Source organism: Nicotiana tabacum, chromosome 12 (genome assembly GCF_000715075.1).
Source record: "Nicotiana tabacum cultivar K326 chromosome 12, ASM71507v2, whole genome shotgun sequence".
Taxonomy (NCBI): Eukaryota; Viridiplantae; Streptophyta; class Magnoliopsida; order Solanales; family Solanaceae; genus Nicotiana; species Nicotiana tabacum.
The window spans coordinates 1088968-1111952 of NC_134091.1; the positions used below are offsets into that span (position 1 = coordinate 1088968).

Here is a 22985-nt window from a genome sequence, read left to right on the forward strand (position 1 = left end):
TCATTTGAAAAAAAAAGTTGAAATTCTATGAGTGGAAGAAAAAATTTCATCCAAAAACAACCATATATACAAGTTTTTGGGAACTTGATATTTTATTTCAATTTTTTTTATAAAATGATCATATTTCATGAACAAATAATATTTTCAATTTCTTTTGAAAAAAAAAAAGCTCAAATCTATAACCAAACGAGATCTAATAAGTTTGATGAAATTGTACTAGCAATAAATTATGGTTCGGCGATTTTCATTTCTTCTTACGACTTGTTTGGATGGTTGTTACGCATCATTTCATAATGCATCGTATCGTACTGTATTGTATTGTACTGTATCGTTTGATAAATACAATGTTTGGATAGATTGTGTCGTTTGTCAACGTTTCATGATATCACGCACCAGCAATATGAAGAATAAACTTGCAATATTATAAAGAAAATAATGATACAAGGTAAAATTACTATATAAAAAAGTATGGTAAATGATAAAATAAAATAATTTAATAATAATAAAGGGTGAGATTGAGAGAAAAAGACAAAGTAACGATGCGACCACACCAAATCGGTCGTTACATAAAGTGACACATTTCATCGTTATGTAACGACGGATTTAACGATACGATACAATAAAATTTAAGTAACAATCAAAACAAACATTATATTTAAAGTAACAATACGATACAATACAATGGGTAACAACCATCCAAACAAGCTGTTAACGTACTTGATTGTTATATATATATCTTTGGTAAATATTACATGTATCTTTGTATTAGGAGGACAAGCTTTTCTTGTCATTTGGAATTCAAATCAAGAATATGTGAAGAAATGATGTTAATTAATAATCACATAAGAGGAGAGAAAGAGATAAAGAAAGAGTCCTTCAAACTATATTCCAACTTTAAATAAGAATAAAACAGTAAGCACTTAATCCTTTTGACATTATATTAAAAATAGATACATCATATCATATACAATCTTCAAATGAGCAGTTTAAGAAGTAAGAAAAAAACATCACAAATTACAATGAAGAGAGAAGAATTAATAAAAAGCAAATCTTTGGGATCAGAAGAGATAAGAGTTATAGGAGATAGATAGGGGTAAAGGTATGATATCACCCCACATATATATAGCGTCCTTTTCCTAGTGTGCTATTATATGTGTCTTTCTCTTCCTTCTGATTAACCCCATCATCTGAAATTTCTGACTGCAACAGTCCCTCTATGTTTAAAAAAAACATGCTCACACACGCACGCATAAATCTCTTCAACCAAACCAAAACCTTCTGCATTTACTAACCCCCTTTTCTCTACCAAAGAAATTCCACTCCTCATGACAAAGCCAAAATCTCTCGTTTTCCTAAATATCTGATTTTCTGCATTTTTTCATTTACCTATTTTGGAACCCGTTTCATGTGGGGTTTCATAGTCCCTTTCAATCCCATTAATACTCATCACCACCACCCCCTCCTCTTAATTCTATCCAATCCTTGTTTTCTCCACTTGTTCCATACTTTCTTTACTCTTCTCTTACTTCCCTTTCTCACTTTGGTTTCAGTGCCTAATTTGTTTTCTTTTCTTTTCTCTTTTGTATATATAATCTTCCACTTCCTAACCAGGTACTACTATCACTTAATACCATCATTCATCATGTTGTCAATGGAAGAAATATTGTGTGAACTAAGTAGAGAAGACATGAATAATGAGAAAGGTCTACCACCTGGTTTTAGGTTTCATCCTACTGATGAAGAGCTTATCACTTTCTACCTTGCCTCTAAGGTTTTTAACGGCACCTTTTGTGGTATTCAGATTGCTGAAGTTGATCTCAACAGATGTGAGCCCTGGGAACTTCCAGGTAACACACACACACACACACATTCCCTTCATTAAATTCTTCTTTTGTTCATGTCCCAAAAAGTACAAGGAAAAAATAGTAGTAACTCAAAAGGAAGCTGATGAAAAGTCTTTTTCTTATTTTTTTATTTTTAACTCCTTGTCTTGAACATGGTTTTAAAGTTTTGGAATTTGTCTGTTGTAAACACATGTGATGGAATGTAGTCGTAGTATATATGGCAGACGTACTACTGTTTTAAGATATTCTTCATTGCTTTGTCACGAGAAATATTTACTACTAGTAATATTTAAAATTATATAATGAGAATATGAGAAGATTCTAGTCTAAAATACATTAATAATTGGAGATTCTTGTCTAAAATACTTTAGTCTTCTTCTTTTGCATGTGCATATGATATCTCACAAAGAAAGTTTTTTGTGAAATTCCACTATTAATACGTACCTCACGTCATTTATGATTTACCAGCTACGTTAAGTTCTTAATAATACATGTCCTACTTTGGACCTATAAATTTCAGACATCTCTCTCTTTTGTTACCTGTCATTTATGATTTACCAGCTTCGGTAAGTTCTTAACAGTAGTAAGACATGTACTTGAAATATGTTGTCCACTGATTCTTAACCCTTTCCTAGCCATAGAATATAGTAGTAGGCAGGAGCGGATTTAGGGGCGCAAGGGTGTTCACCCAAATTATACTATATATATATAAGGCAAAATCTGTTTTTTATCTCTATATATTAAGTTTTGAATGCTCTTAACACAATCCAAAAGTATAGTTTAGTGGTCAAAGGGATTCAAAATCTACATAAGGTCATGGGTTCAATTTCAACTAGCTACAAAAAAAAAATTTGAACCCCTTCGTAGAGATCCCGCCTATGCATCTCCTGTTGTTGCAGAAAGCAATTAATATGTGTCAAATCTACTTCTATGATTATTCATTGAAACTAAAAAATACAGTAGAAAATATGTGTACCAGCTAGTTATTATTGCGCACATTATATGAATGCGACTATTATAGTAATTTAATGGTATGTTTTAGTAATTTTGAAAGTGAAAATTGCAGAAGTGGCAAAGATGGGGGAAAGAGAATGGTATTTCTTTAGCTTAAGGGACAGAAAATACCCAACCGGACTAAGAACAAACCGGGCAACAGGAGCTGGTTATTGGAAAGCTACAGGAAAAGATAGAGAAGTGTACAGTGCAACAAATGGAGCACTCCTTGGGATGAAGAAAACATTGGTTTTTTACAAAGGAAGAGCACCAAAGGGTGAGAAAACCAAATGGGTTATGCATGAATATCGTCTTGACGGCGATTTTTCCTACCGTTACTCTTCTAAGGTAAATTTCTAATCTTTATTACTCTCTCTATCTCTTTCGATCTATCAGAACAGATCAGGCTATCTATCGATTTGAAAATAGCACGCTCATCTCGCTTTTCGTTCATAATAAATAACCAATTTATTTTTAATTTTTGTTCAAAATATGTGACATATTATCTTATTTCAGTTTAGACGATGACATATTTCGATTATCGTGAGAGTAATAGTTGATTACTTGTAGGGCTATATTGTACGTATCTATAGGGTTTGTCCTTTTTAGGGTTGACTTGTTTAGTAAGTCTCGTGATATTAATTGATGTGATGTTGACTTGATTGATGGATAGATGGATATGAGAAGGTGTTGTTATAGTACCCTAAAGATAATTGCCGACTCTTTTCACTTTGCTGATTCTTAAGAAAACATAGTGAAAATTAAAAATTATCTTGGAATTTTATGTACAAATTTTAATGGTTATTTAATTTCATGTTCAAGGGTATTCCCTAACCAATGTCACTTAAAATATGTACTGTAGAGTTATTAGGTGCTTTGACTAAAAAGATTAGTATACTATCACTTGACATATGTGGTTATTAGGTGTTATCACTACTAAAAACGGGAATTAACCACTGACACGTTCTGTAGCTAAACATAAATTAGCAATGATTATAAATAAATTATGTTAGCTACGAGTGAATTAAAGAGTAGTATAACCCGTCACTTAGGTGCTTTGATTAAAAAGAGTAGTATAATATAATGTCGCTTGAAATATGTGGTTATTAAGTCCTTTCACTATTAAAATCAGAAATTAGCGACATGCAAATTTTGTAACTAAACGGAAATTAGCGACAAATTATAAAGAAATTATGTTTTCTATGAGTGATTTAGCGACAGATTAACGATGAAGTTCCTAGTTAATTCTAGTTCTTTTTGTAGAGTAATTTGTTAAAAAGTTGTAATAAAATTGGCAGGAGGAATGGGTGATATGCAGAATACTACACAAAATAGGGGAGAAGAAAAATCCAATATACCAAGCTGCAGGACAAAACTATGGCTACCCTACAAGCTTGAAAACATGGCCATCATCATCTTTTCTTAACACAGCAACATCAGCAGAAGCAGCTCCAAATCCTATATTGGCTGAAACACCAAATCCAAAAACCACAACAACTACACATTGGCAAGAATCATTCCAAATATCACAAAACTCAATGCAATCACTGCACAACTTTTATCTATTTCACCACCAAGAAAACGACCTTATGAAATCCCTCTTCAACCCCATTAATGTTTCCCAAACAAACCTCTTCCCAATAAATAATAGTGTCCTTTCTTCTGCTACCTCCTTTTCTACATCCCAAAGCACAAAAAAATACAAAGAAGACATAAACAAAAACTCGTCACTATCATCTTTCCTCGTTAGCAATTCAAAGAAAAATGAAAAACATCAAGTCCCACTCATGCAGGCTAACACAACAATGAAAACAGAAGCCAGTTTTTCACCATATTCTGGTTGTTACAATGATCAAAACCCTATGGCTACGAATTTTGGTATGAATAATTCAACAGATTGGAGTTTAGTAGGCATAGAAGGGATGCATTTTAATGGTGGATGTACTCAGTCTCAGATGGTGTTGGATCACATGCATTGTCCCATCAAAATAGCTGCAGAATCTTGGCCTCTTGATCTCTAAAAATAGAAGATTTTGTTTTTAATAAATTCTACTGTAGGATGATATGGTAATTAATTATTACTCCTGTTATATCATCCTTATCTATGAATAGCTATCCTCTAAGTATATAAAAGTAATTCAGGCTGCTCTTTATATTCTGAAACATGTTGCTTGCTCCTTAAGCATCTAGGTAATACCGCTATGTAAGATATATCTTCCTTTTCTCGACTAAAGTTGTGATCTATTGATGGGAATATTTATATAAAAAAAAAATTCCGTATTTTGGGTATTTATAAGTTTTTTTTTTAACTATGTTTATTTGAATTTTGAGTTTTTTTGCTAATAAGGAGACTTATATTAGAAATTAAGTAACATATGAGTTATACTTATTACAAGCCAAGATTATTCGGACATTCAAGTTTTCAGAATAATCCTTATTAAAATATGGAGTAGATAAGTAGTATATGGGATGCCATGGTTTTGGTCGAATTTTTTGAGTTACTAGTAAGAAGAGCTGAAGACTTGAAAAAGTAGTTACCTCGTACGTACGTCTAAATTTTTGTAACACATTTCTTTTTTGAAATATTTCAAATTGTTTATCACCATGTTATTCTTTTCAATAATTATTAATTGAACAATTCAAAATTCAAACTTTGAAGTGATAGATTTAGTCGGTGTTTGGACATAAAAATTGTAAATTTAGAAAAAAAAATAGTATTTGACGTTAAGTTAAAAAATCGGAATTGGAATTTGAAATTATGTTGCAGTTTTGTGATTGAGAATTTTTTTGAAAAACTCATTTGATTATGGACAAACAGGGCCTTATATATTTAATAAATTTCAAATACTAGCATTTTGATATTATACTTGTTTCCTCTGTTTTGGAAAGATTGACATTATTATTTTCTAATTAATTCATTTCAAAAAGATTAGCACATTCCTATATTTTTTAACGAAAGCGTTTATGACTACATAAATGCTATGATTTATTTAAAACCTCAAATATCAAAAGTTTTATAGTCACACAAATATTAAGATATATTTAAAATCATACATTTGTAATTTTTTTTTAATTATACTTATGTCAAGTCAAACTATTGACAAACAAACAAAAAGGCCGGAAGTATTATCTATACTATATTAAAAGCACGAAGACCCTTAGCGAAATGTCGTTCGCCTTTTTTACCCTTTAAGATATATTTAAAATCATACATTTGTAATTTTTTTTTAATTATACTTATGTCAAGTCAAACTATTGACAAACAAACAAAAAGGCTGGAAGTATTATATAACTTAAAAAGTTTACATATAATAATTCTTACCAGTAAAATAGCATTACATAAATGGAACGAAAGAGAGCAGAAGAATTAAAGATTTTTTTTTTAATTCCCAAAAAAAAAAAGTTGAGTGGTCCAACTCAAAATGAGTCTAAAAAGGAAGATTTAGCTAAAGAGTTAGGTTCGGGTCATGACTCATGACTATTGATGAGATGGAAGCTGTTGGCTGGCTTTTGATGATGTCATTTGATTTAAGGAAGATTTAATGGGTGAGTATATGGGACCCGACCCGTCACTTCCGGCAATGATTTCTAGGCAAATGGTGATGTTTACTCAAATAATTTTGCCAATCCTCGCTAGATCTTCTTTTTCGAATGCAGAATAAAATATGTGTCGTTAGAAGTTGGTGTAAATATTATATTGAGTGTGTCTTAAAAAAATTCTCGATTATCAATAACACTACAGTCAAAGTCAAGGAGATCAAATACCCCAAACACATTACCTTCTTATCAAAACAAAAAAAAGTCTTCTATTATATCCTAGAAGAGGTACTTCCCCAATTGAGTCCGAAACTTTTTTGATGTTTTTTTGTAAAAAAGCATATTTTTAATGCTAAAAAAAAGTTACATAACTAGGTAAAATGCAGTATTATACTGCGTTTTACTTTAACGAAAAGTTAGTCGTTAAAGTAAAACACAGTATAGTACTGCATATTACTTAAAAATTATTTTTTTAACTAATTCGCAGTACTATACTGCGTTTTACTTAAAGATTTTTTGCGAATTCCGGATGAATACAGGAAATTTATTGTAATAAAATTATTGAAAATGTACGTCAAGGTGGAAGACGTTCCCAATAATGAGGGCGTGCATAGTAGGGATAACCCCCAGTCATCTGGTGGTTATTCTGGAGCAATTTTTTTGCCGGACAGATTGCTGATGAAAGATCTTGCCTTGATTTAAACTTGTCATCACCGGCGAATAAGCAGCCACAAAATAATTTTTCGACTTTATATAATCAACAAGACGACTGGTAAACTTCAATGTTACTACGCTTTAGCGATGTTTATTTTATGTTTTAATTGCATTTGTATTAACACTCATATTATTCATAGGGGGTGTCGTCCGAATATAAATTTTACAAGTTATGACCCCGCCCCTAGTTGGAATATGCGTAGTTCTGGAGTATTGGACCACGGTGGTCCATCCGGGAGTCATCACCAATAAGAAAATATCCATCATGAAACGTCAAAACAGTACGACTTGTAAGTAAAGTGATATAGTTATATCTAAAGTATTTATCTAGTTGGGTAACTTATCATTTTTTTTCTTTTTGTGCAGTGAAAACGAGCTTCTTAAAGTTCCTGACCTCACACAGTTGCCCATAGACAACGTATTTACTCGTGATTTAGCGGATGCGCAGAGTCAGAAAGATGATAGTGATTATGACAACAATGCGGATGAGTCTGGGAATGACACACCCTTCCATGATGAGGGTGATGATGAGGAGGAAGTGAATGTTGAACCTGAGCTGACGAGGGAGCATGTTCCTCCACCTCCCGCTGGACCAAAAGTGTATGAGTCCCACGTGCCATTTCATGAGTGGAATATTCCCTACCTTGATAATTTGCCAAGCATGCCGAACGTGGATGCCCTCACAAGGGATGATGATGAATTTCGGTTAGCGATATGGGATGAGTCTAGACCAGCTGTTCTGACAAAGGGCATGTATTTCCCCGATAAAGCTCGCCTAATTAGGGCTGTAAAATCTACAGTATAAGAGAGTGTCGTGAGATGACGGTAAGTGAGTCAACTACTGAGAAATACAAGGCTGTATGCCGTAGAGATTTTATGGGTTGTCACTGGATGTTGCGTGCCACCAAGAAGAAATCAAGTTTGTGGAAAGTGGGTAAATTTATTAGCGAGCACAGATGTGAAATGAACACATACAATGAGAATCACTTCAACTTGGATGTGGACTTGATTTCTCTTGTCTTGATAGAATTCGGAGTAATGAACAGAGTATTCGAAAATATTGTCACCTGTAGGAGGGGCAGAAAACCACATATGTCCACCGCTGGGCCCATGCTCGACCGGCACATGCTCCTATACAGGTATGCGAGAATAGCAACACCTCATCTGTACTGGGGTAAATTATCTAGCTGCTGAAGATGATGGAAAAAGCGCATACTCACGTGACTCCCCGAAGTGTTCGAGAACAAGACACACCCGAAAAACAGGAGCAGCGCTAACCGCGTGTACCTCTGAATATGGAGATCCTCCGTCTCACCGATAATGTTTGGGTGCAAAACAACCATATGATCTCTGATGGCTGACAAAGCAGCGTGACTTCCCCCAGTATCACCCTGAGGTCCATAACCAGTAAAATGCCCCATCATATCCAAAAATTGTGCATGCATCATGGATATAATGTACTGGGGTAGTGCCACGGCCTGTCCATCTACACGCAGCCCATACAAAACCTGAACATCCTCCAGCGTGATAGTGGCCTCTCCAGTAGGCAAGTGAAAAGTGTGCGTCTCTGGTCGTCACCGCTCTACCAAGGCCGTGATGAGAGACCAATCAAGTTGCATCCGTCCAAGCTCAAAAATCGTATAGAAGCCCGTAGCATTTAGGTGCGCGACTATGCGGGCATGGAAAGGATGTTTCACGATGAACTCCCACAAATCGTCAGGTCTCCTGGGGCGGAGAGCCTGCATCGATAGTTGTCCCTCCCATACAAAGGAGGACCTATGGTCGCCCTGCAACACTAGTAGTTGATCCTCGGCAGGTCCAGGATGCGCAGGCGGAGGAAAGTCCATGTCGTCTACTATAATTTAAACAAAATTAATTGTGTGTGTTAGTTTAAGGAATTAAATAATTAATTATGTTTAATATTGGACTGAATAATTATGTATGGGTTCCATGCTCGATATTTGAGGCCCGGTAGCACCAAGTTATCCTTAATTATTATACTTGTCCATTTCAACATTTTTAGAATTTTGTTAGGTTAATAAATTAAATAATTAATTATGTTTAATATTGGACTGAATAATTATGTATGGGTTCCAAGCTCGATATTTGAGGCCCGGTAGCACCAAGTTATCCTTAATTATTATGCGTGTCAATTTCAACATTTTTAGAATTTTGTTAGCTTAATAAATTAAATAATTAATTATGTTTAAAATTGGACTGAATAATTATGTATGGGTTTCAGGCTCGATATTAGAGTTAATTTTACAACATATATTAATATGTTACTTTTGTAAGTTTATTGTTATAAATTAAATAATTAATTTTGTAAAGTGTAATTGGATAGAGTTTGCAGTTCCTACATATTTAAACTACATAAACTCTACGCTAAAAGGTTCTACATTTTACTACGCTAAAAGGTTCTATATTTTACTACGCTAAAAGGCTCTATATTTTACTACACTAAAAGGCTCTATATTTTACTACACTAAAAGGCTTTATATTTTACTACGCTAAAATGCTATTTATTTTACTACGCTATAAGGTCACTATTACATATAAAAATAACTAACATAAAATACAAATATGAACAACAAACAAAACAAATAATATTAATTTTTTAACAATACAAATAATTTATCAAATTTTAATAATTTTTTGTACCAAAGCTAATAAATCAATTCAGGTATAAATAAGATATAAATTTAAACACAAACATAACACAAATTAACATGAAAACATATTAAACAAGACAAATATGCATGTACTATACGAGTTTCGACATAAACAAAATCGAAATACCTCGATTTAAGTTTTTTGAATTTGATTGAAATCGAATTTTTGCACCCAAAAGAAGGAATCCAAAGCTTGTCTTGTGTGTGGGACCTACACTCCTTGCTCTTTCGGTGACGGGTGGGGCCCAAATTTTTTTTTTAACTTTGACGCGGGGGGGGGGGGGGGGGGGGATCAAAATCCGAAACTTTTTTAATGGGGTTCGTCGGTTCTGTCGTTGTCCAAGGAAGAAGAAGAGGCTTTATTTTATTAAAGCAATACGCAATATTATACTGCGTTTTAGTTAAAACGCGGTATAGTACTGCGAATTGCTTTAATAAAATATAACTGGGCCCAGATTTTAAGTAAAACGCTGTATAGTACTGTGAATTAGTTAAAAAAATAATTTTTAAGTAATACGCAGTACTATACTGCATTTTACTTTAATGGCTAACTTTCCGTTAAAGTAAAATGCAGTATAGTACTACGCTTTACCTAGTTATGTAACTTTTTTTTAGCATTAGAAACGTGTTTTTTGTCCAAAAAAGTTTCGGACTCTTCCTCAATTCCCCCCTCCCCTCTCCCCCCCCCCCCTCCCCCCATATATATATAATTCAACTCTAAGTTTGTCATTTTACTCTTAGTGACATAATTTTATAGCCACAAAAGTATTTTATCATATTTAAAATCATATGTTTCAAAAGCTCAATCAATTACGTATAAAATGGATATGCTTAGGGATGGGCGTTCGAGCAGCTCAGATTGAATATGAAAAATTCGGTTTGGATATTCGATTTTCTGATTAAAGAAATGACAATCCAAATCCAATCCAAAAAAGCTCAGACCGGATTGGATTTTTAAGTTCGATTTTGGATTTATCGGATTAGATATTACGGATTTTCAGTTTTGAGCCTATAAGTTTAGATATTTCTTCTTCATACAAAAATGAAAATCTAAATAAAGTATTCATGTTAAGTTACCTAAAAAGTTCCTCACTCTCACTGCTTCGTCCAAATAAAGTATTCAAGTAATAAAATTATTATCAAAAGAATACAAAGACATTAACAAGGCCGATAAAATGTAGCAATGGTAAAATTATGTCCAAATAGAAAATATTCTGATAATAACTTAATAATTAGTATTGAATATATGAGATAATATCCAATGGATAAAGTATTGGACTTATTACTTTTGCCATATGAATAATGGACTAGATATAAAATATAAAAAATTCGAATTTTCGTATATCGAAAAATCTGAAGTATCAAATCTAATATCCAAAAAAATCGAAATCCAATCTGTAATTCGAAAATCTAAATCAAAAATCTAAAAAATTCGGATTTCAGTTTGGATTTTGGGTTTGCCCAAACTATGTCCACCCCTAGATATGCTTCACTATCCGAGTTTCAGATGGAAAATCAAGAGGAAGCAATTTACCGTTGCAAAATATACAAATATCCCTCAAAATGGATGGTCTTGAAATTTTGTTCCCTCTTGCCTCGTAGGCAAAACTTCAAATTTAATAAGTGTTGCATTTTCCTTTCCGTATAGGTAACATTTTTGACTTTGACCTAAAGTTCTGCCCATGGACGAGCAGGGATCAAAGCTTAAAATGACCTCAAAAAGTGTCTATTTCTGCAATTTCGAATACATACTTTCGAACATCAATTGGCCCTTAAAAGGAGCTAATAGGAGCCCAGATCATCGCATGGAGCCCCAATACAGGTGCTAATTCATGCCTAAAATTTACATATGTTACATGTACGCTCATTGTCACAAAAGAATAGTTGGTAAAATAGAAATTCACACTTTGTGGATTTAAAATTCTGAATTCACTGTCTGACAACAGCGCAAAAGCAAGCACTATGGCAATATACCTGCCTAACTTTGTCAAATTAATCAGAAGGTGACATAGCAGTCTGAACTAAAAATCATTAGAGTTCATAGCTAGATTGTTTATTGACAACAACAATAACAACCCAGTATAATCCCTCCAAGAACTTCCCACCTTATTTTTGGAGTGACTCGAACTCACAACCTCTTGGTTGGAGGTGGAGGTTGCTTACAATCAGAGCAACCCCTCTAGATTGATTATTGACACGCACAAAAATTATTTCCATTAATTAATAATGACAGTTTAAAGGAAAGAGCACATATGTGATGAACCGCCATGTCATCATGCCACATAGGCGCTAAATATATGCCATGTGGAAGCTTACATAGGAGGAAGGCTAGCATTTGTAAGAGGATTCTAGAGAAGTATAGACATTTCTTTTGGAAGACCCTAGATCCCTATGTATTTGCTAGAGAAATCCTTGGAATCTTCTTAGCTTGTAGATAATTCTAGAGAAAGTCATTATCTTGTAAATATTAGGAACTTGTGTAACAATTAATATTTATACACTAGCCCCAAGGAGACTAGTATATAAAGGGGGCCATTCATTTGTAAATTCACCAAGAAAATAATTCAAGTTCTCTCTAATACAAAGCTTCCTTTAATAATTCTCTTGTGTTCTTTCTACCATTCTCTTAGCGATTTTGAGTGTAGTAACGCTGACTTGGCATAGCAAAAATATGTTTGTGCAAGATCGTGAGCGAATTGTTAAGTGCCGCACGTATACTTAGTTAATGACTAAGGACATGACAACGTAGTATCACAGCGAAGGTTGCAACTAAGGGAATGACAAACGATGGAAAAATTAACGATGCCAACACCCAAGCCAACATCATTCAGGATGCTGCTGGCAAGAGCGGCCGTAGCAAAAAGATGAATGCCACCAACAAGAGCCAGGAGGTTCCACCCTAGGTTGTGTTAAACGAAGGGCTTACATCCCAAGAACTATCTACCACTGAGGCGAGCAAGGATGAAGTGAAGGTCTTGTCCGAGGATGTCTCGCTCGGTAAAAAGTGGGTGATGAAGATGAAAGCAGGGATGGACGCCGTGGAGATTTTGGCCAACACTTGGGGAAGGTGGAAGGCACCCTTAGAGTTCTTGAGGGGCACACTCTTGAAGAAATTGAGAGTATCCGAAATGACTTGTAGGGACATACACAGACCGAGATGGAACTAAGGCAAACCATCACTACCTTAGAGTGCAGACTCATGGAGGATTTGAGTACTATCGATGCTATCAAGGCAAAGATAGAGTCACTCGATGAGCATGTCAATGCTGGCGTGACCGAGGCAGCCAGTAATGTTGTGGTGACGAGGGAAGCCAAGATCGAGGCTCCCAAACCCCCAGTGTTCAAAGGTGTTCGTGATGCACAAGAAGTGGAAAACTTCCTTTGGCACTTGGAGAACTACTTCAGGCACAACAAAGTGAGGGACAACGAGGCCATGATCAACACTGCAGTGTTGTACCTCTCAGAGATTGCCATGCTATGGTGGTGTGATGACCCAAAAGGTCATCACTTACTTTAAATTAAATTCTATGTTTTGAGGCCTTGAAAACCTCATTTAGAACCACCTCGATTTACGCGCGCAGTCCGGACGCATAGCCGGAAAGCTAAAATATGAAATTCTGTGAAAAATGATAAAAAATTGATTATAAAATGAGTTAATTTGACTTCGGTCAATATTTTGGGTAAACGGACCTAGACCTATAATTTAACGGTCCGTAAGAAACTATGGGACTTGGGCGTATGTCCGGAATCGAATTCCGAGGTCCCAAACCTGAGAAATGAATTTTTAAAAAGAAATTATTTTCTGAAACTGCTTAAGGAAAATTTAAATGAAATTTGCTTGGAACATGATGGTATAGGGTCCATATTTTGGTTCCGGTGCCCGGTACAGGTCTTATATATGACTTAAGACGTTTCCGTGAAATTTGATGAAAAACGGAGTTTATTTGACGTGAATTGGACATCCGGTTGAGGAGTTATGGACTTTGAGAGTTCTTGATGAAAATGTTAAGTTTTGAGGTTTAATTCATGTTTTTACATGTTGTATTGACAATTTGATCGCACGAATAGGTCCATATGATATTTTTGAGTAGTATGCACACTTGGTTTGGAGTTCCGAGGGCTCGGGTGAGTTTCGGGATATTTTAGGCTTAAAACCAGAAGTTGCAGGTCTCTGAACCCTCCAGTGCGGTCCGCGGTCGACCTTGTGCGGTGCGCAGTGAAGGCTGTGCGGTCGCGGTCGACTTTGTGCGGTCCGCACAGGGCGCTGCTGTACGGCCGCAGTCGACTTTGTGTGGTCCGCACAGGGGGTCTGAGAGAGATATAAATAGACGGGATTTTCAGTCATTTTTCATTTTTCAAAACCCCAAAAACATAAGAGGCGATTTTTCAAACGACCTTTCTTCTCTAAATCAATTTGTAAGTAATTTTTAACTATTTTTCTTCTATCATTAACATCTTTTAACATGATTTCATCTTCAAGTCAATGATTTTCATTGGGGGAAATTGGGTGTTTTGGGTAGAACCTAGGTTTTTCAAAAAATTGGGGATTTGGACCTCGATTTGAGGTCCGATTTCAAAACAAATCATATATTTGGGTTTGTGGGGGAATGGGTAATCGAGTTTTGTTTCGAAACTTGGGTTTTGACCATGTGGGCCCGGGGGCAATTTTTGACTTTTTGGGTAAAACTTTAGAAAACTCATTTTCATGCATTCAAATTGATTCATTTATCGTTTATTGATGTAATTAAATAATTTGTGACTAGATATGAGCGAATTGGCGGTGGAATCATGGGGTAAAGCTATAATTGAATCTTGAGCTGTGTTTGTGGCATCGAGGTAAGTGTTCGGTCTAACCCTAGTTTGAGGGATTATGAGTTGAGTCCTATTTGCTATTTGCTTATTGTTGAGTACGACGTATAGGCATGACGACGAGTATCTATACGTTGGTGTCAAGCATGATCGTGAGTCTTAATTGATACTTGTTGTATTCTTGAATGTTACTATTGTTGAAATAGTGATTAAATCCTTGATATTGAGCAAAGACTTAGTTTGTTATCGTGGAATATACTTACGATTGAGAAATGGTGGTAATTGAGACGAGTAGGAGTTGAGTTAAGATTGGTTATAGCTGATTCTCTCTTTCCGGGACGTATATACTTGTACTGCTGAGTTCTCTTGCCGGGATAGTGTAGTCTATTGTTGATCCCTTGCCGGGATGGTTGATTATGGTTATTGTTGACTGTATAGTTGGATCGGGTTGCACGTCGCAACAGATATTATATTGGATCGGGTTGCACGTCGCAACAGCTATATATATGTGGATCGGGTTGCACGCTGCAACAATGTTAAATGATAAGGGATCGGGTTGCGCGCCGCAACAGTATTGTTATTTTATTGTTGTAGATACTGAGTTGTCCTTTCATATTTTATTAAGTTTCTGTTGGTCTTGATATGCTACCCTGAAGCATGTACCCCCTCCCATTTTAAACTGCTTATTCCTGTTTATTTTCCGCCATACATTATATAACTGCACAGATTTATCTGGAGTCTGGTCCTAGCTTCGTCACTACCTCGCCGGGGTTAGGCCAGGCCCTTACCAGCCCATGGGGTTGGTTGTGCTGATACTACACTCCGCAATCTGTGCAGATACCAGAGCAAAATTGGATCAGTAGCTTGGGAGCCAGCCTTCAGTCCACAGAGATTCCGAGGTAGTCCTGCAGGCGTCCGCAGGCCCGTCGTCTCCTCTATCTTTTATTATGTTATGTTATCTCATGGATCCGAGATGAACAATGTTATTTTTCCTTCAAACTGTTGTATATAGTACTCTTAGTAGTCCGTGGATATTGTGACACCAGTTTCTGGATAGAGGCATGTGTTGACTTTTGAAACTTTTTGGTTTTATATTCATTAAGACTTCCGCTTAAATCTCATATTCCGCTGTCATTTAGATATTTATCACTTGTTAATATAAGTTGTAAAAAGGATCAAAACAGAAGGGTTACATATTTCTAAGTTCGTGGCTTGTCTAGCTTCTACGAGTAGGCGCCATCATGACTCCCGAGGATGGGAATTCCAGGTCGTGACAGGTGGAGAAGGAAGATGGTTGATATGGATAAAGGTCTTTGTACTATTAGCAAGTGGGATCAGTTCAAAGCCGATTTCAAACGACAGCTCTTTCCAAACAATGTCTTGTACGAGGCAAGGCGCAAGCTTAGAGAGTTGAAACAAACAAAGAGCATATTTGTCTATGTCAAGGAGTTCACTACCCTTATACTTCAAATCCCCAACCTGACCAATGATGACTTGTTGTTACACTTTATGGACGGCTTGCAAAATTGGGCTAAATAAGAGTTGCAATGTTGGCAAGTCATGAATATAGACCAAGCCATAGTGGAAGCCGAATCATTAATGGATTTCAGGCATGACAAGCACGACCAAGGCAAAGGCAAAGAATCAAAGGTTAACAATGTCAAAGGTGTGGGAGATCGTGGCAAAGTAAAGGAGATACAACAATAATACTACAAGACTCAAGATTCCAAAAAGTCGAGTGGCCGTCAGGACTACGCGCTTTTCGGCGCGCTAGTATTGTTCCATAAGAAGAAGGATGGATCGATGCGTTTATGCATAGACTACCAGCACTTAATAAGGTCGCAGTGAAGAATAAGTACCCGATCCCGCTCATTGCAGACTTGTTTGATAGACTTGGCAAGCTAAGTAATTTACCAAGGTGGACCTTTGGAAAGGTTACTACTAGGTTCACATTGCAGAAAGGGATGAGCCAAAGACAACATGTGTGGCGAGATATGGAGCCTTTGAGTGGTTGATGATGCCCTTCGTCTTAACCAATTCATCGGCCATATTTTGCACCCTTATGAACAAGGTTTTTCATCCCTACCTTGATCATTTCGTGGTAGTCTACATAGTCATCTATAGCAACACCTTGAAGTAGCACATGGAGCACTTAAGAAAAGTATTCCAAGTCTTGCGAGAGAACGAGCTATACATCAAGAGGGATAAATGTGAGTTTCCACAATCAAAAGTGCACTTTTTAGGCCATGTCATTATCGATGGTGAGCTACGCATGGACGAGGCTAAAGGTACGTGTTATCCAAGAGTAGGAGGCACCTATAAAGGTAACTGATTTGAGATCCTTCCTTGTCCTTGTTAACTACTATCATCGGTTCATTAGTGGCTACTCAGCCAAGGCCGCACCATTGGCTGATTTGTTAAAGAAGAACAATTTGGTTTTAGAATTTTTCTAGAAGTGGAAGAAGGAATATTGGGATTGAAAATTTCCCCCACTAATTTAGCAGCCAACAACCACAATGTTGGACCTTTAGGCTAGTAGTTGTAGTCCCACTCAAAGAAACTGCAATTCATCATCATTTTTAAACAAATAAGAAGAAATTAAATTAGCACAATATGATTTAGCATGTGCTTAATTTTAACTAATCACTTTCATTAATTATTGAAATATGTTTTGAAATGCTCTAATGTAAAATCATGGTTACATAAATCAATATTTCTAAGATGCAGGACTTGTTCGGAACTATTGGAATGATTCAGTTAGCATTCGATTCTAACGAAAGATCTTAACAATGAATACTGATATGGAACGGATACAGAAACAGAGCCCCTTACCTTCTCTTCTATAGGAAGAAGCGAGAAGGAAAGGTTAGTCCTTAAGAGCAGAAATGTAAAAATTTATCTACACACGGTAAACATCAAGCCACTGGATTCAAGATATGGTTAAGTGATTAGTATGTAATATCGCTTTTAAGTTTTAATTTGTTTAGTTTAGTCCAAAGGGTTAAAGGATCTACTAAGGTCGAGACTAAAAAGGAAATTAAGAATTAGCCATTATGATAAGTCAAATGTTGACGTGTATAACCGTCTTATATAAAAATTTAAATGGTTAAAAAGAATATTCTATTCACTTAACTATATCTTCTACACGTCCTTTAATGTGTGATCCTGGTTAATTTAAGTTTCACTTGCTATAATTTGAAGGTCTTAATATTTTAGAAGAAAACAAAATGCCAAAGGTATAATTAACTTCACCAATAATGCTCCCTCTTAATAATTAGACTCCTAGTCAACCTCAACTATAGACACAAGTGACCAATTATCACTAATAATACCCTCTCTTAATTGAGCAAAGAAATAATAGCAAGATACACAAGGACCACTTAACTTTGAGTACATCACAAGGTTCGACAACCCATTTGGCCAATCGGCCCGATAACTCGAGCTTATGTAAAACATTTCGGAGAGGATAAGTGGTTAACACACATATGGGGTGACACTGCAAATATGGCTTTAATTTTCTAGATGCGCTTATTAATGCAAGTGCCAATTTCTCTAAGTATGGATATCTAGTTTCAGCATCTCCTAAAGTCTGACTTACATAATAGACAGGGAATTGCGTACATTGCTCTTCTCGAAGTAGTACACCACTTACTGTTATTTCGGGCACTGCCAAATATATGTACAGCTTCTACCTTCGGAGTGTGAAACAGAGGTGGCTCGATAAGTATCGCTTCAATTCCTCCAATGCTTGCTGGCATTCCGAGGTCCATACGAAATCATTTTACTTTTTGAGTAAGGAAAAGAACCTGTGGCTTCGATCTGATGACCTCGAAATGAATCGGCCCAAGGCGGTTATCTGTCATGTTAGCCTTTGTACGGCTTTCACACTATCTACGATAGTGATATCCTCGATGGCTTGATCTTGTCGGGGTTGATTTTGATTCCCCGATTTGATACCATGGAGCCGAGGAACTTTCCCGAGCCGACCCCGAAAGCACATTTTTCTGGGATAAGCTTCATGTTGTACTTCCTCAAGATTTCGAATGTTTCTTGCAAATGAGTTAAATGGTCCTCTACCCGCAGGGACTTAACCAACATATCGTCAATGTAAACTTCCGTTAATTTATCTATCTGTTCCTTGAACATTTTGTTAACTAGGCGTTGGTATGTAGCTCCTACATTTTTTAGCTCCAAAGGCATTACATTGTAACAATATGTTCCATAATTAGTGATAAACGAGGTCTTCTCCTGGTCTTCCGGGTTCATCTGAATTTGATTGTACCTAGAATAGGCATTGAAAAAGGTAAGGATCTCGTGGCCAACCATGGCATCGATCATGCAATCGATGTTAGGCAGTGGAAAAGAGTCTTTAGGGCATGCCTTGTTTAAATCCTTGTAGTCTACGCACATTCTAAGTTTGTTCCCTTTTTTAGGGACTACAACTACATTTGCTAACCACTCGGGGTGTTTTACCTCCCGAATGCACCTTATTTTAAGAAGTTTAGTTACCTCATCCTTTACTAATGCATGCTTCACCTCGGACTGGGGCCTTCTCTTTTGCTTCACCGGTTTGAATCTGGGGTCGAGGCTTAGCCGGTGTGTTGTTATTTCCGGTGGGATCGCTATCATGTCTAAATGGGACCAAGGAAAACAATCCATGTTATCGATAAGAAATTAAATGAGTTTTTTCCTTAGTTCGGGGGTTAATCCCGTTCCCAGGTATACCTTTTGTTCGGGTAGATGCTCGATCAGTATCACCTGTTCCAGCTCCTTGACCGTTGACTTGGTTGCATCTGATTCTTCGGGAACAACAAAAGTACGAGAAGTAAGGAAATCCTCTTCTTCTTCTTATTAACTGGTCGTCCTTGACCTGGTCGTCCCCAACTGGTCGTCCTTGTCCTTGATCTTCAATTGATAACGATTATGTACATCTGCCCAAGTTACAGTTGGATACTCGACCAGATTTTGCTTCAACTGACGTGACGCGATCGAATTCCGCTCGTTCAACCCCTGTGTAAAAGCTTGCACGACCCAATCATCTGAGACTGGTGGTAATTCCATTTGCTCTATTTGAAATCGGGATACGAACTCTCTTAGCATTTCATCACCCCTCTGTCTTATCTTAAAAATGTCTGATTTCCTTGTAGCAACCTTTATGGCCCCGGCGTGTGCCTTTACGAATGTGTCTTCTAACATAGAAAATGAATCGATGAAATTCGGTGGCAAGTTGAGATACCAAATCATTGCTCCCTTTGACAAAGTTTCCCCAAATTTTTTCAACAAAACCGACTCGATCTCATTATCATTTAAGTTGTTTCCTTTAATCCTTCATGTGTATGAAGTAATGTGTTCATTAGGATCGCTTGTCCTGTTGTATTTAGGTATATCGGGGACACGTAACTTTTTAGGATTGGGCTTTGGAGACGCACTCTGAGGAAACGACTTCTATACGAACTTTTTGGCATCCAAACCTTTTAAGATCGGGGGTGCCCCCGGTATTTGATCAACACGGGAGGTATATGTCTCCACTTTCTTGTCATTATCTTCAATCTTTTTCTCTCCCAACTCGATTCTTTTCGTGAGCTCTTCGAGCATCTTTATAATCGTGGGATCAGTTTCCGATCCATTACCGTTCGATCTTTCCGGCACCAGCTCAGTTCGGCGAGTAATTTCTGGTTCAACCACACTTGGAGTTTTATGTTGACTTTGAAGTTGAGCGACAGCAACCTGTTGATCCTTTAGCATCTCGAATATTACGTGGAGACTAACTCCTCCGTCTCTTATACCCTGTGTTCCTTGGCCACCAGATCAAACTTCCTTGCATATACTTCCTCCAGGGTCTGCGCCTAAGTCCGCATTCAAAGCAATGTGTGAACTAACGTCGATTGGTTGTACAATCGGCACTTCCCCAGGGTTAATCGGTGGTACACCGGCTCCCGGAGAAACTACATTGTTGTTTTCCCATGAAATCCAAGACCATCATCGCCATGTACGGGTGTGTTTTGTGAGTTTGACATCTTTTGACCTAACAAAAATTCTTGACAAGAACAAGTGTGAAAATAACGTGTTTTATCAGAACCATTATTGAAATAATCACTATTATCTTTAGTCCCACGGTGGGCGCCAAACTGTTTACCCTAAAATCCGAGTAACAATTAAACTTGTATTGTGGTTTTAAAGATGTGTGATTTAATCCAATACTAATTGATAAACAAGGAACCTAATATATAAATTAAAGAGTAGAGCAAGTCAAACCAGTGTATAATCAAGTATCAACCTCGAGCTAAGGCGGCCTCAAGGTGGGTTAGCAAGAACAATAAAATAATAAGGCAAATCACATGAATAGTAAGCAAGAAAGTGAAATGTGTATTTCTATTCTCAATGATTGATGTGTTACAAATGATTGAGGTCCCCTTTATATAATATAGTAGTCCTAAATAAGATACACTTTCAATTGTAGTAAAGAATCTTAATATACAACTGTCTAACCGTCTAGCACAAATCCGTTTCGGAATTTACGCTGTGATCTTAGGGCCATTGCGGGAATCTCGCTCTTTCTGTTATGGAACCATAACGGTATTATCTCGAGGTCGGTTATACTTAGCCTCGGTGTTCATCGACCACTTCGATCTTCGAAGCTTGTACTTTTCCATCGGGCCCGTGCCTGGTCTATTTTGATCTTGCTCTCGAAGTGACCCTCAAGCCCACGAAATTGGACATAACTGATTTCGACCGTGTACAAAGTATAAGACACAGCCTAAATATTTTCAATATTGGATACAACAGCAACAATAACAACAACAATAACCCAGTATAATTCCACAAGTGGGGTCTGGGAAGGGTAATATGTACGCAGACCTTGCCTCTACCCCGAGGGGCAGAAAGACTATTTTCAGGAAACCCTCGGCTCAAGAAAGCAAGAAAAAGTATACAAATATCTATGTAATTACATTCACACTTGGATGAAGCGTAACAGGATTAATGTCCACTCTGATAATATGCTTGATCCAATCAAGGAGTTGGTGAGCAAGAAAAAGTTTTTTGGCTGAGAAAAGTTGGTCACAAATGTTATTTCATTAAGAGCTTTAATTTATATCACTCAACCCTAAACGCTATTCCCTGAAGAAGACATGTACGGTTAACACTTTCTCCTGTCCAATTTATATATTCCTTTGATTATGCAGTCAATTATTCATCCAAATTCGCCTATATTTTTTGAAGAATGAATAGATAATCTCAAAATACTTCTAAAGAAAATCAGGAATTGAAAAAAAATATATTGTTCTATTTTTCCTTATTAATTTTCTAATTATTCTTACTTAATTTTTTTTTTCTTACCTCGTACAAAGAAAAATGTAAAAGATGAAGTGTAATCATTATTCTAACATTTTCTTTAATAGTGAAGTCTTAAAATATGAAGCAAAAAATTAAAGGAATATACCATCAGTCATCAGTAGTGTTGAACTATAATACCAACACTAACAAGAACACTAAGAAACAAGAAAACAAAAAAATAGAGATGAAAGGAACAAAAGTAGGAGGAGGTGATGGAAATTGTTGAATTTAAAACACAAAAAAGAGAGAAAAAAAAAACTTATCATATGAGAAATCAGTGGCACAAGTTCATTTGTGCTCGAAGTATCTGATTAAATTTTGAGGGAAAAAAAGTTGTTGATTAAAGTAAAAATATGGTCTTTCTTTTTCTCATTAAGAAAAAGCCAAAATAGCATCAATAAGATGGTTATGATAGTAATAATTATTATTATAATGGAATTTTACTTTAGCGTAGAATATTATAGGCCATAAGCAACGGCCATTAGACAACCGTCCCTACAAATACAATCATCAATTTAAAGTTTTCTTTTTGTATTGGCAAACATCCCATCACTTGTATCAATTTCATAACTATTTAATTTGGTTTCATGATTCTCTTCCTTAATTATTATATATATGCTCCAATATTAGTTTCATAACCTCTGGGATATTAAATTATTAGAAAGTTTTTCTTTTCAGAATATCTAAATCTTTTAATTTCTTTTCCTATTTAACTTTGTTAAAAAGAAAATTTGGAAGGAATGTCTAGAACTAAACGTGGAATGTATATAATAATTCCAAAAAATTATTAAAAAAAAGATTTAACTTTTATGATATGTTAAAATATAAAACCCTTTTTACCTGTCAATCCAACTCTTTATTGAAACATAATTAACCACTTTACAAACATTTTTTTTAAAAGCAAAGTGATTCCTAAAGCCACAATATTTATTGCAGAGGTGAAATGCGTAAAATACTCAAGGGCAAATTATGTACACAACTTTTGTTGGTTAAAGATAGAGCCGTCAAAATGGATTTGGCCCGTGACCAGCCCAACCTAGCTCGATTATTAGGTAGGGCTGAGTTGCGATTTTTTTAGCCC

General features: G+C 36.1%; 1 protein-coding gene across 1 annotated transcript; it reads left to right on the plus strand.

Moving 5' to 3' along the window:
- Nucleotides 1-1180: 1180 nt before the first annotated feature.
- LOC107786347 (uncharacterized) lies at nucleotides 1181-5093 on the plus strand. Its single transcript, XM_016607813.2, has 3 exons — nucleotides 1181-1847; nucleotides 2911-3185; nucleotides 4136-5093. Exons 1-3 carry the CDS (start codon nucleotides 1406-1408, stop codon nucleotides 4856-4858), a joined length of 1440 nt encoding a protein of 479 aa, XP_016463299.1. The 5' UTR covers nucleotides 1181-1405; the 3' UTR covers nucleotides 4859-5093.
- The last annotated feature ends 17892 nt before the right edge of the window (nucleotides 5094-22985 follow it).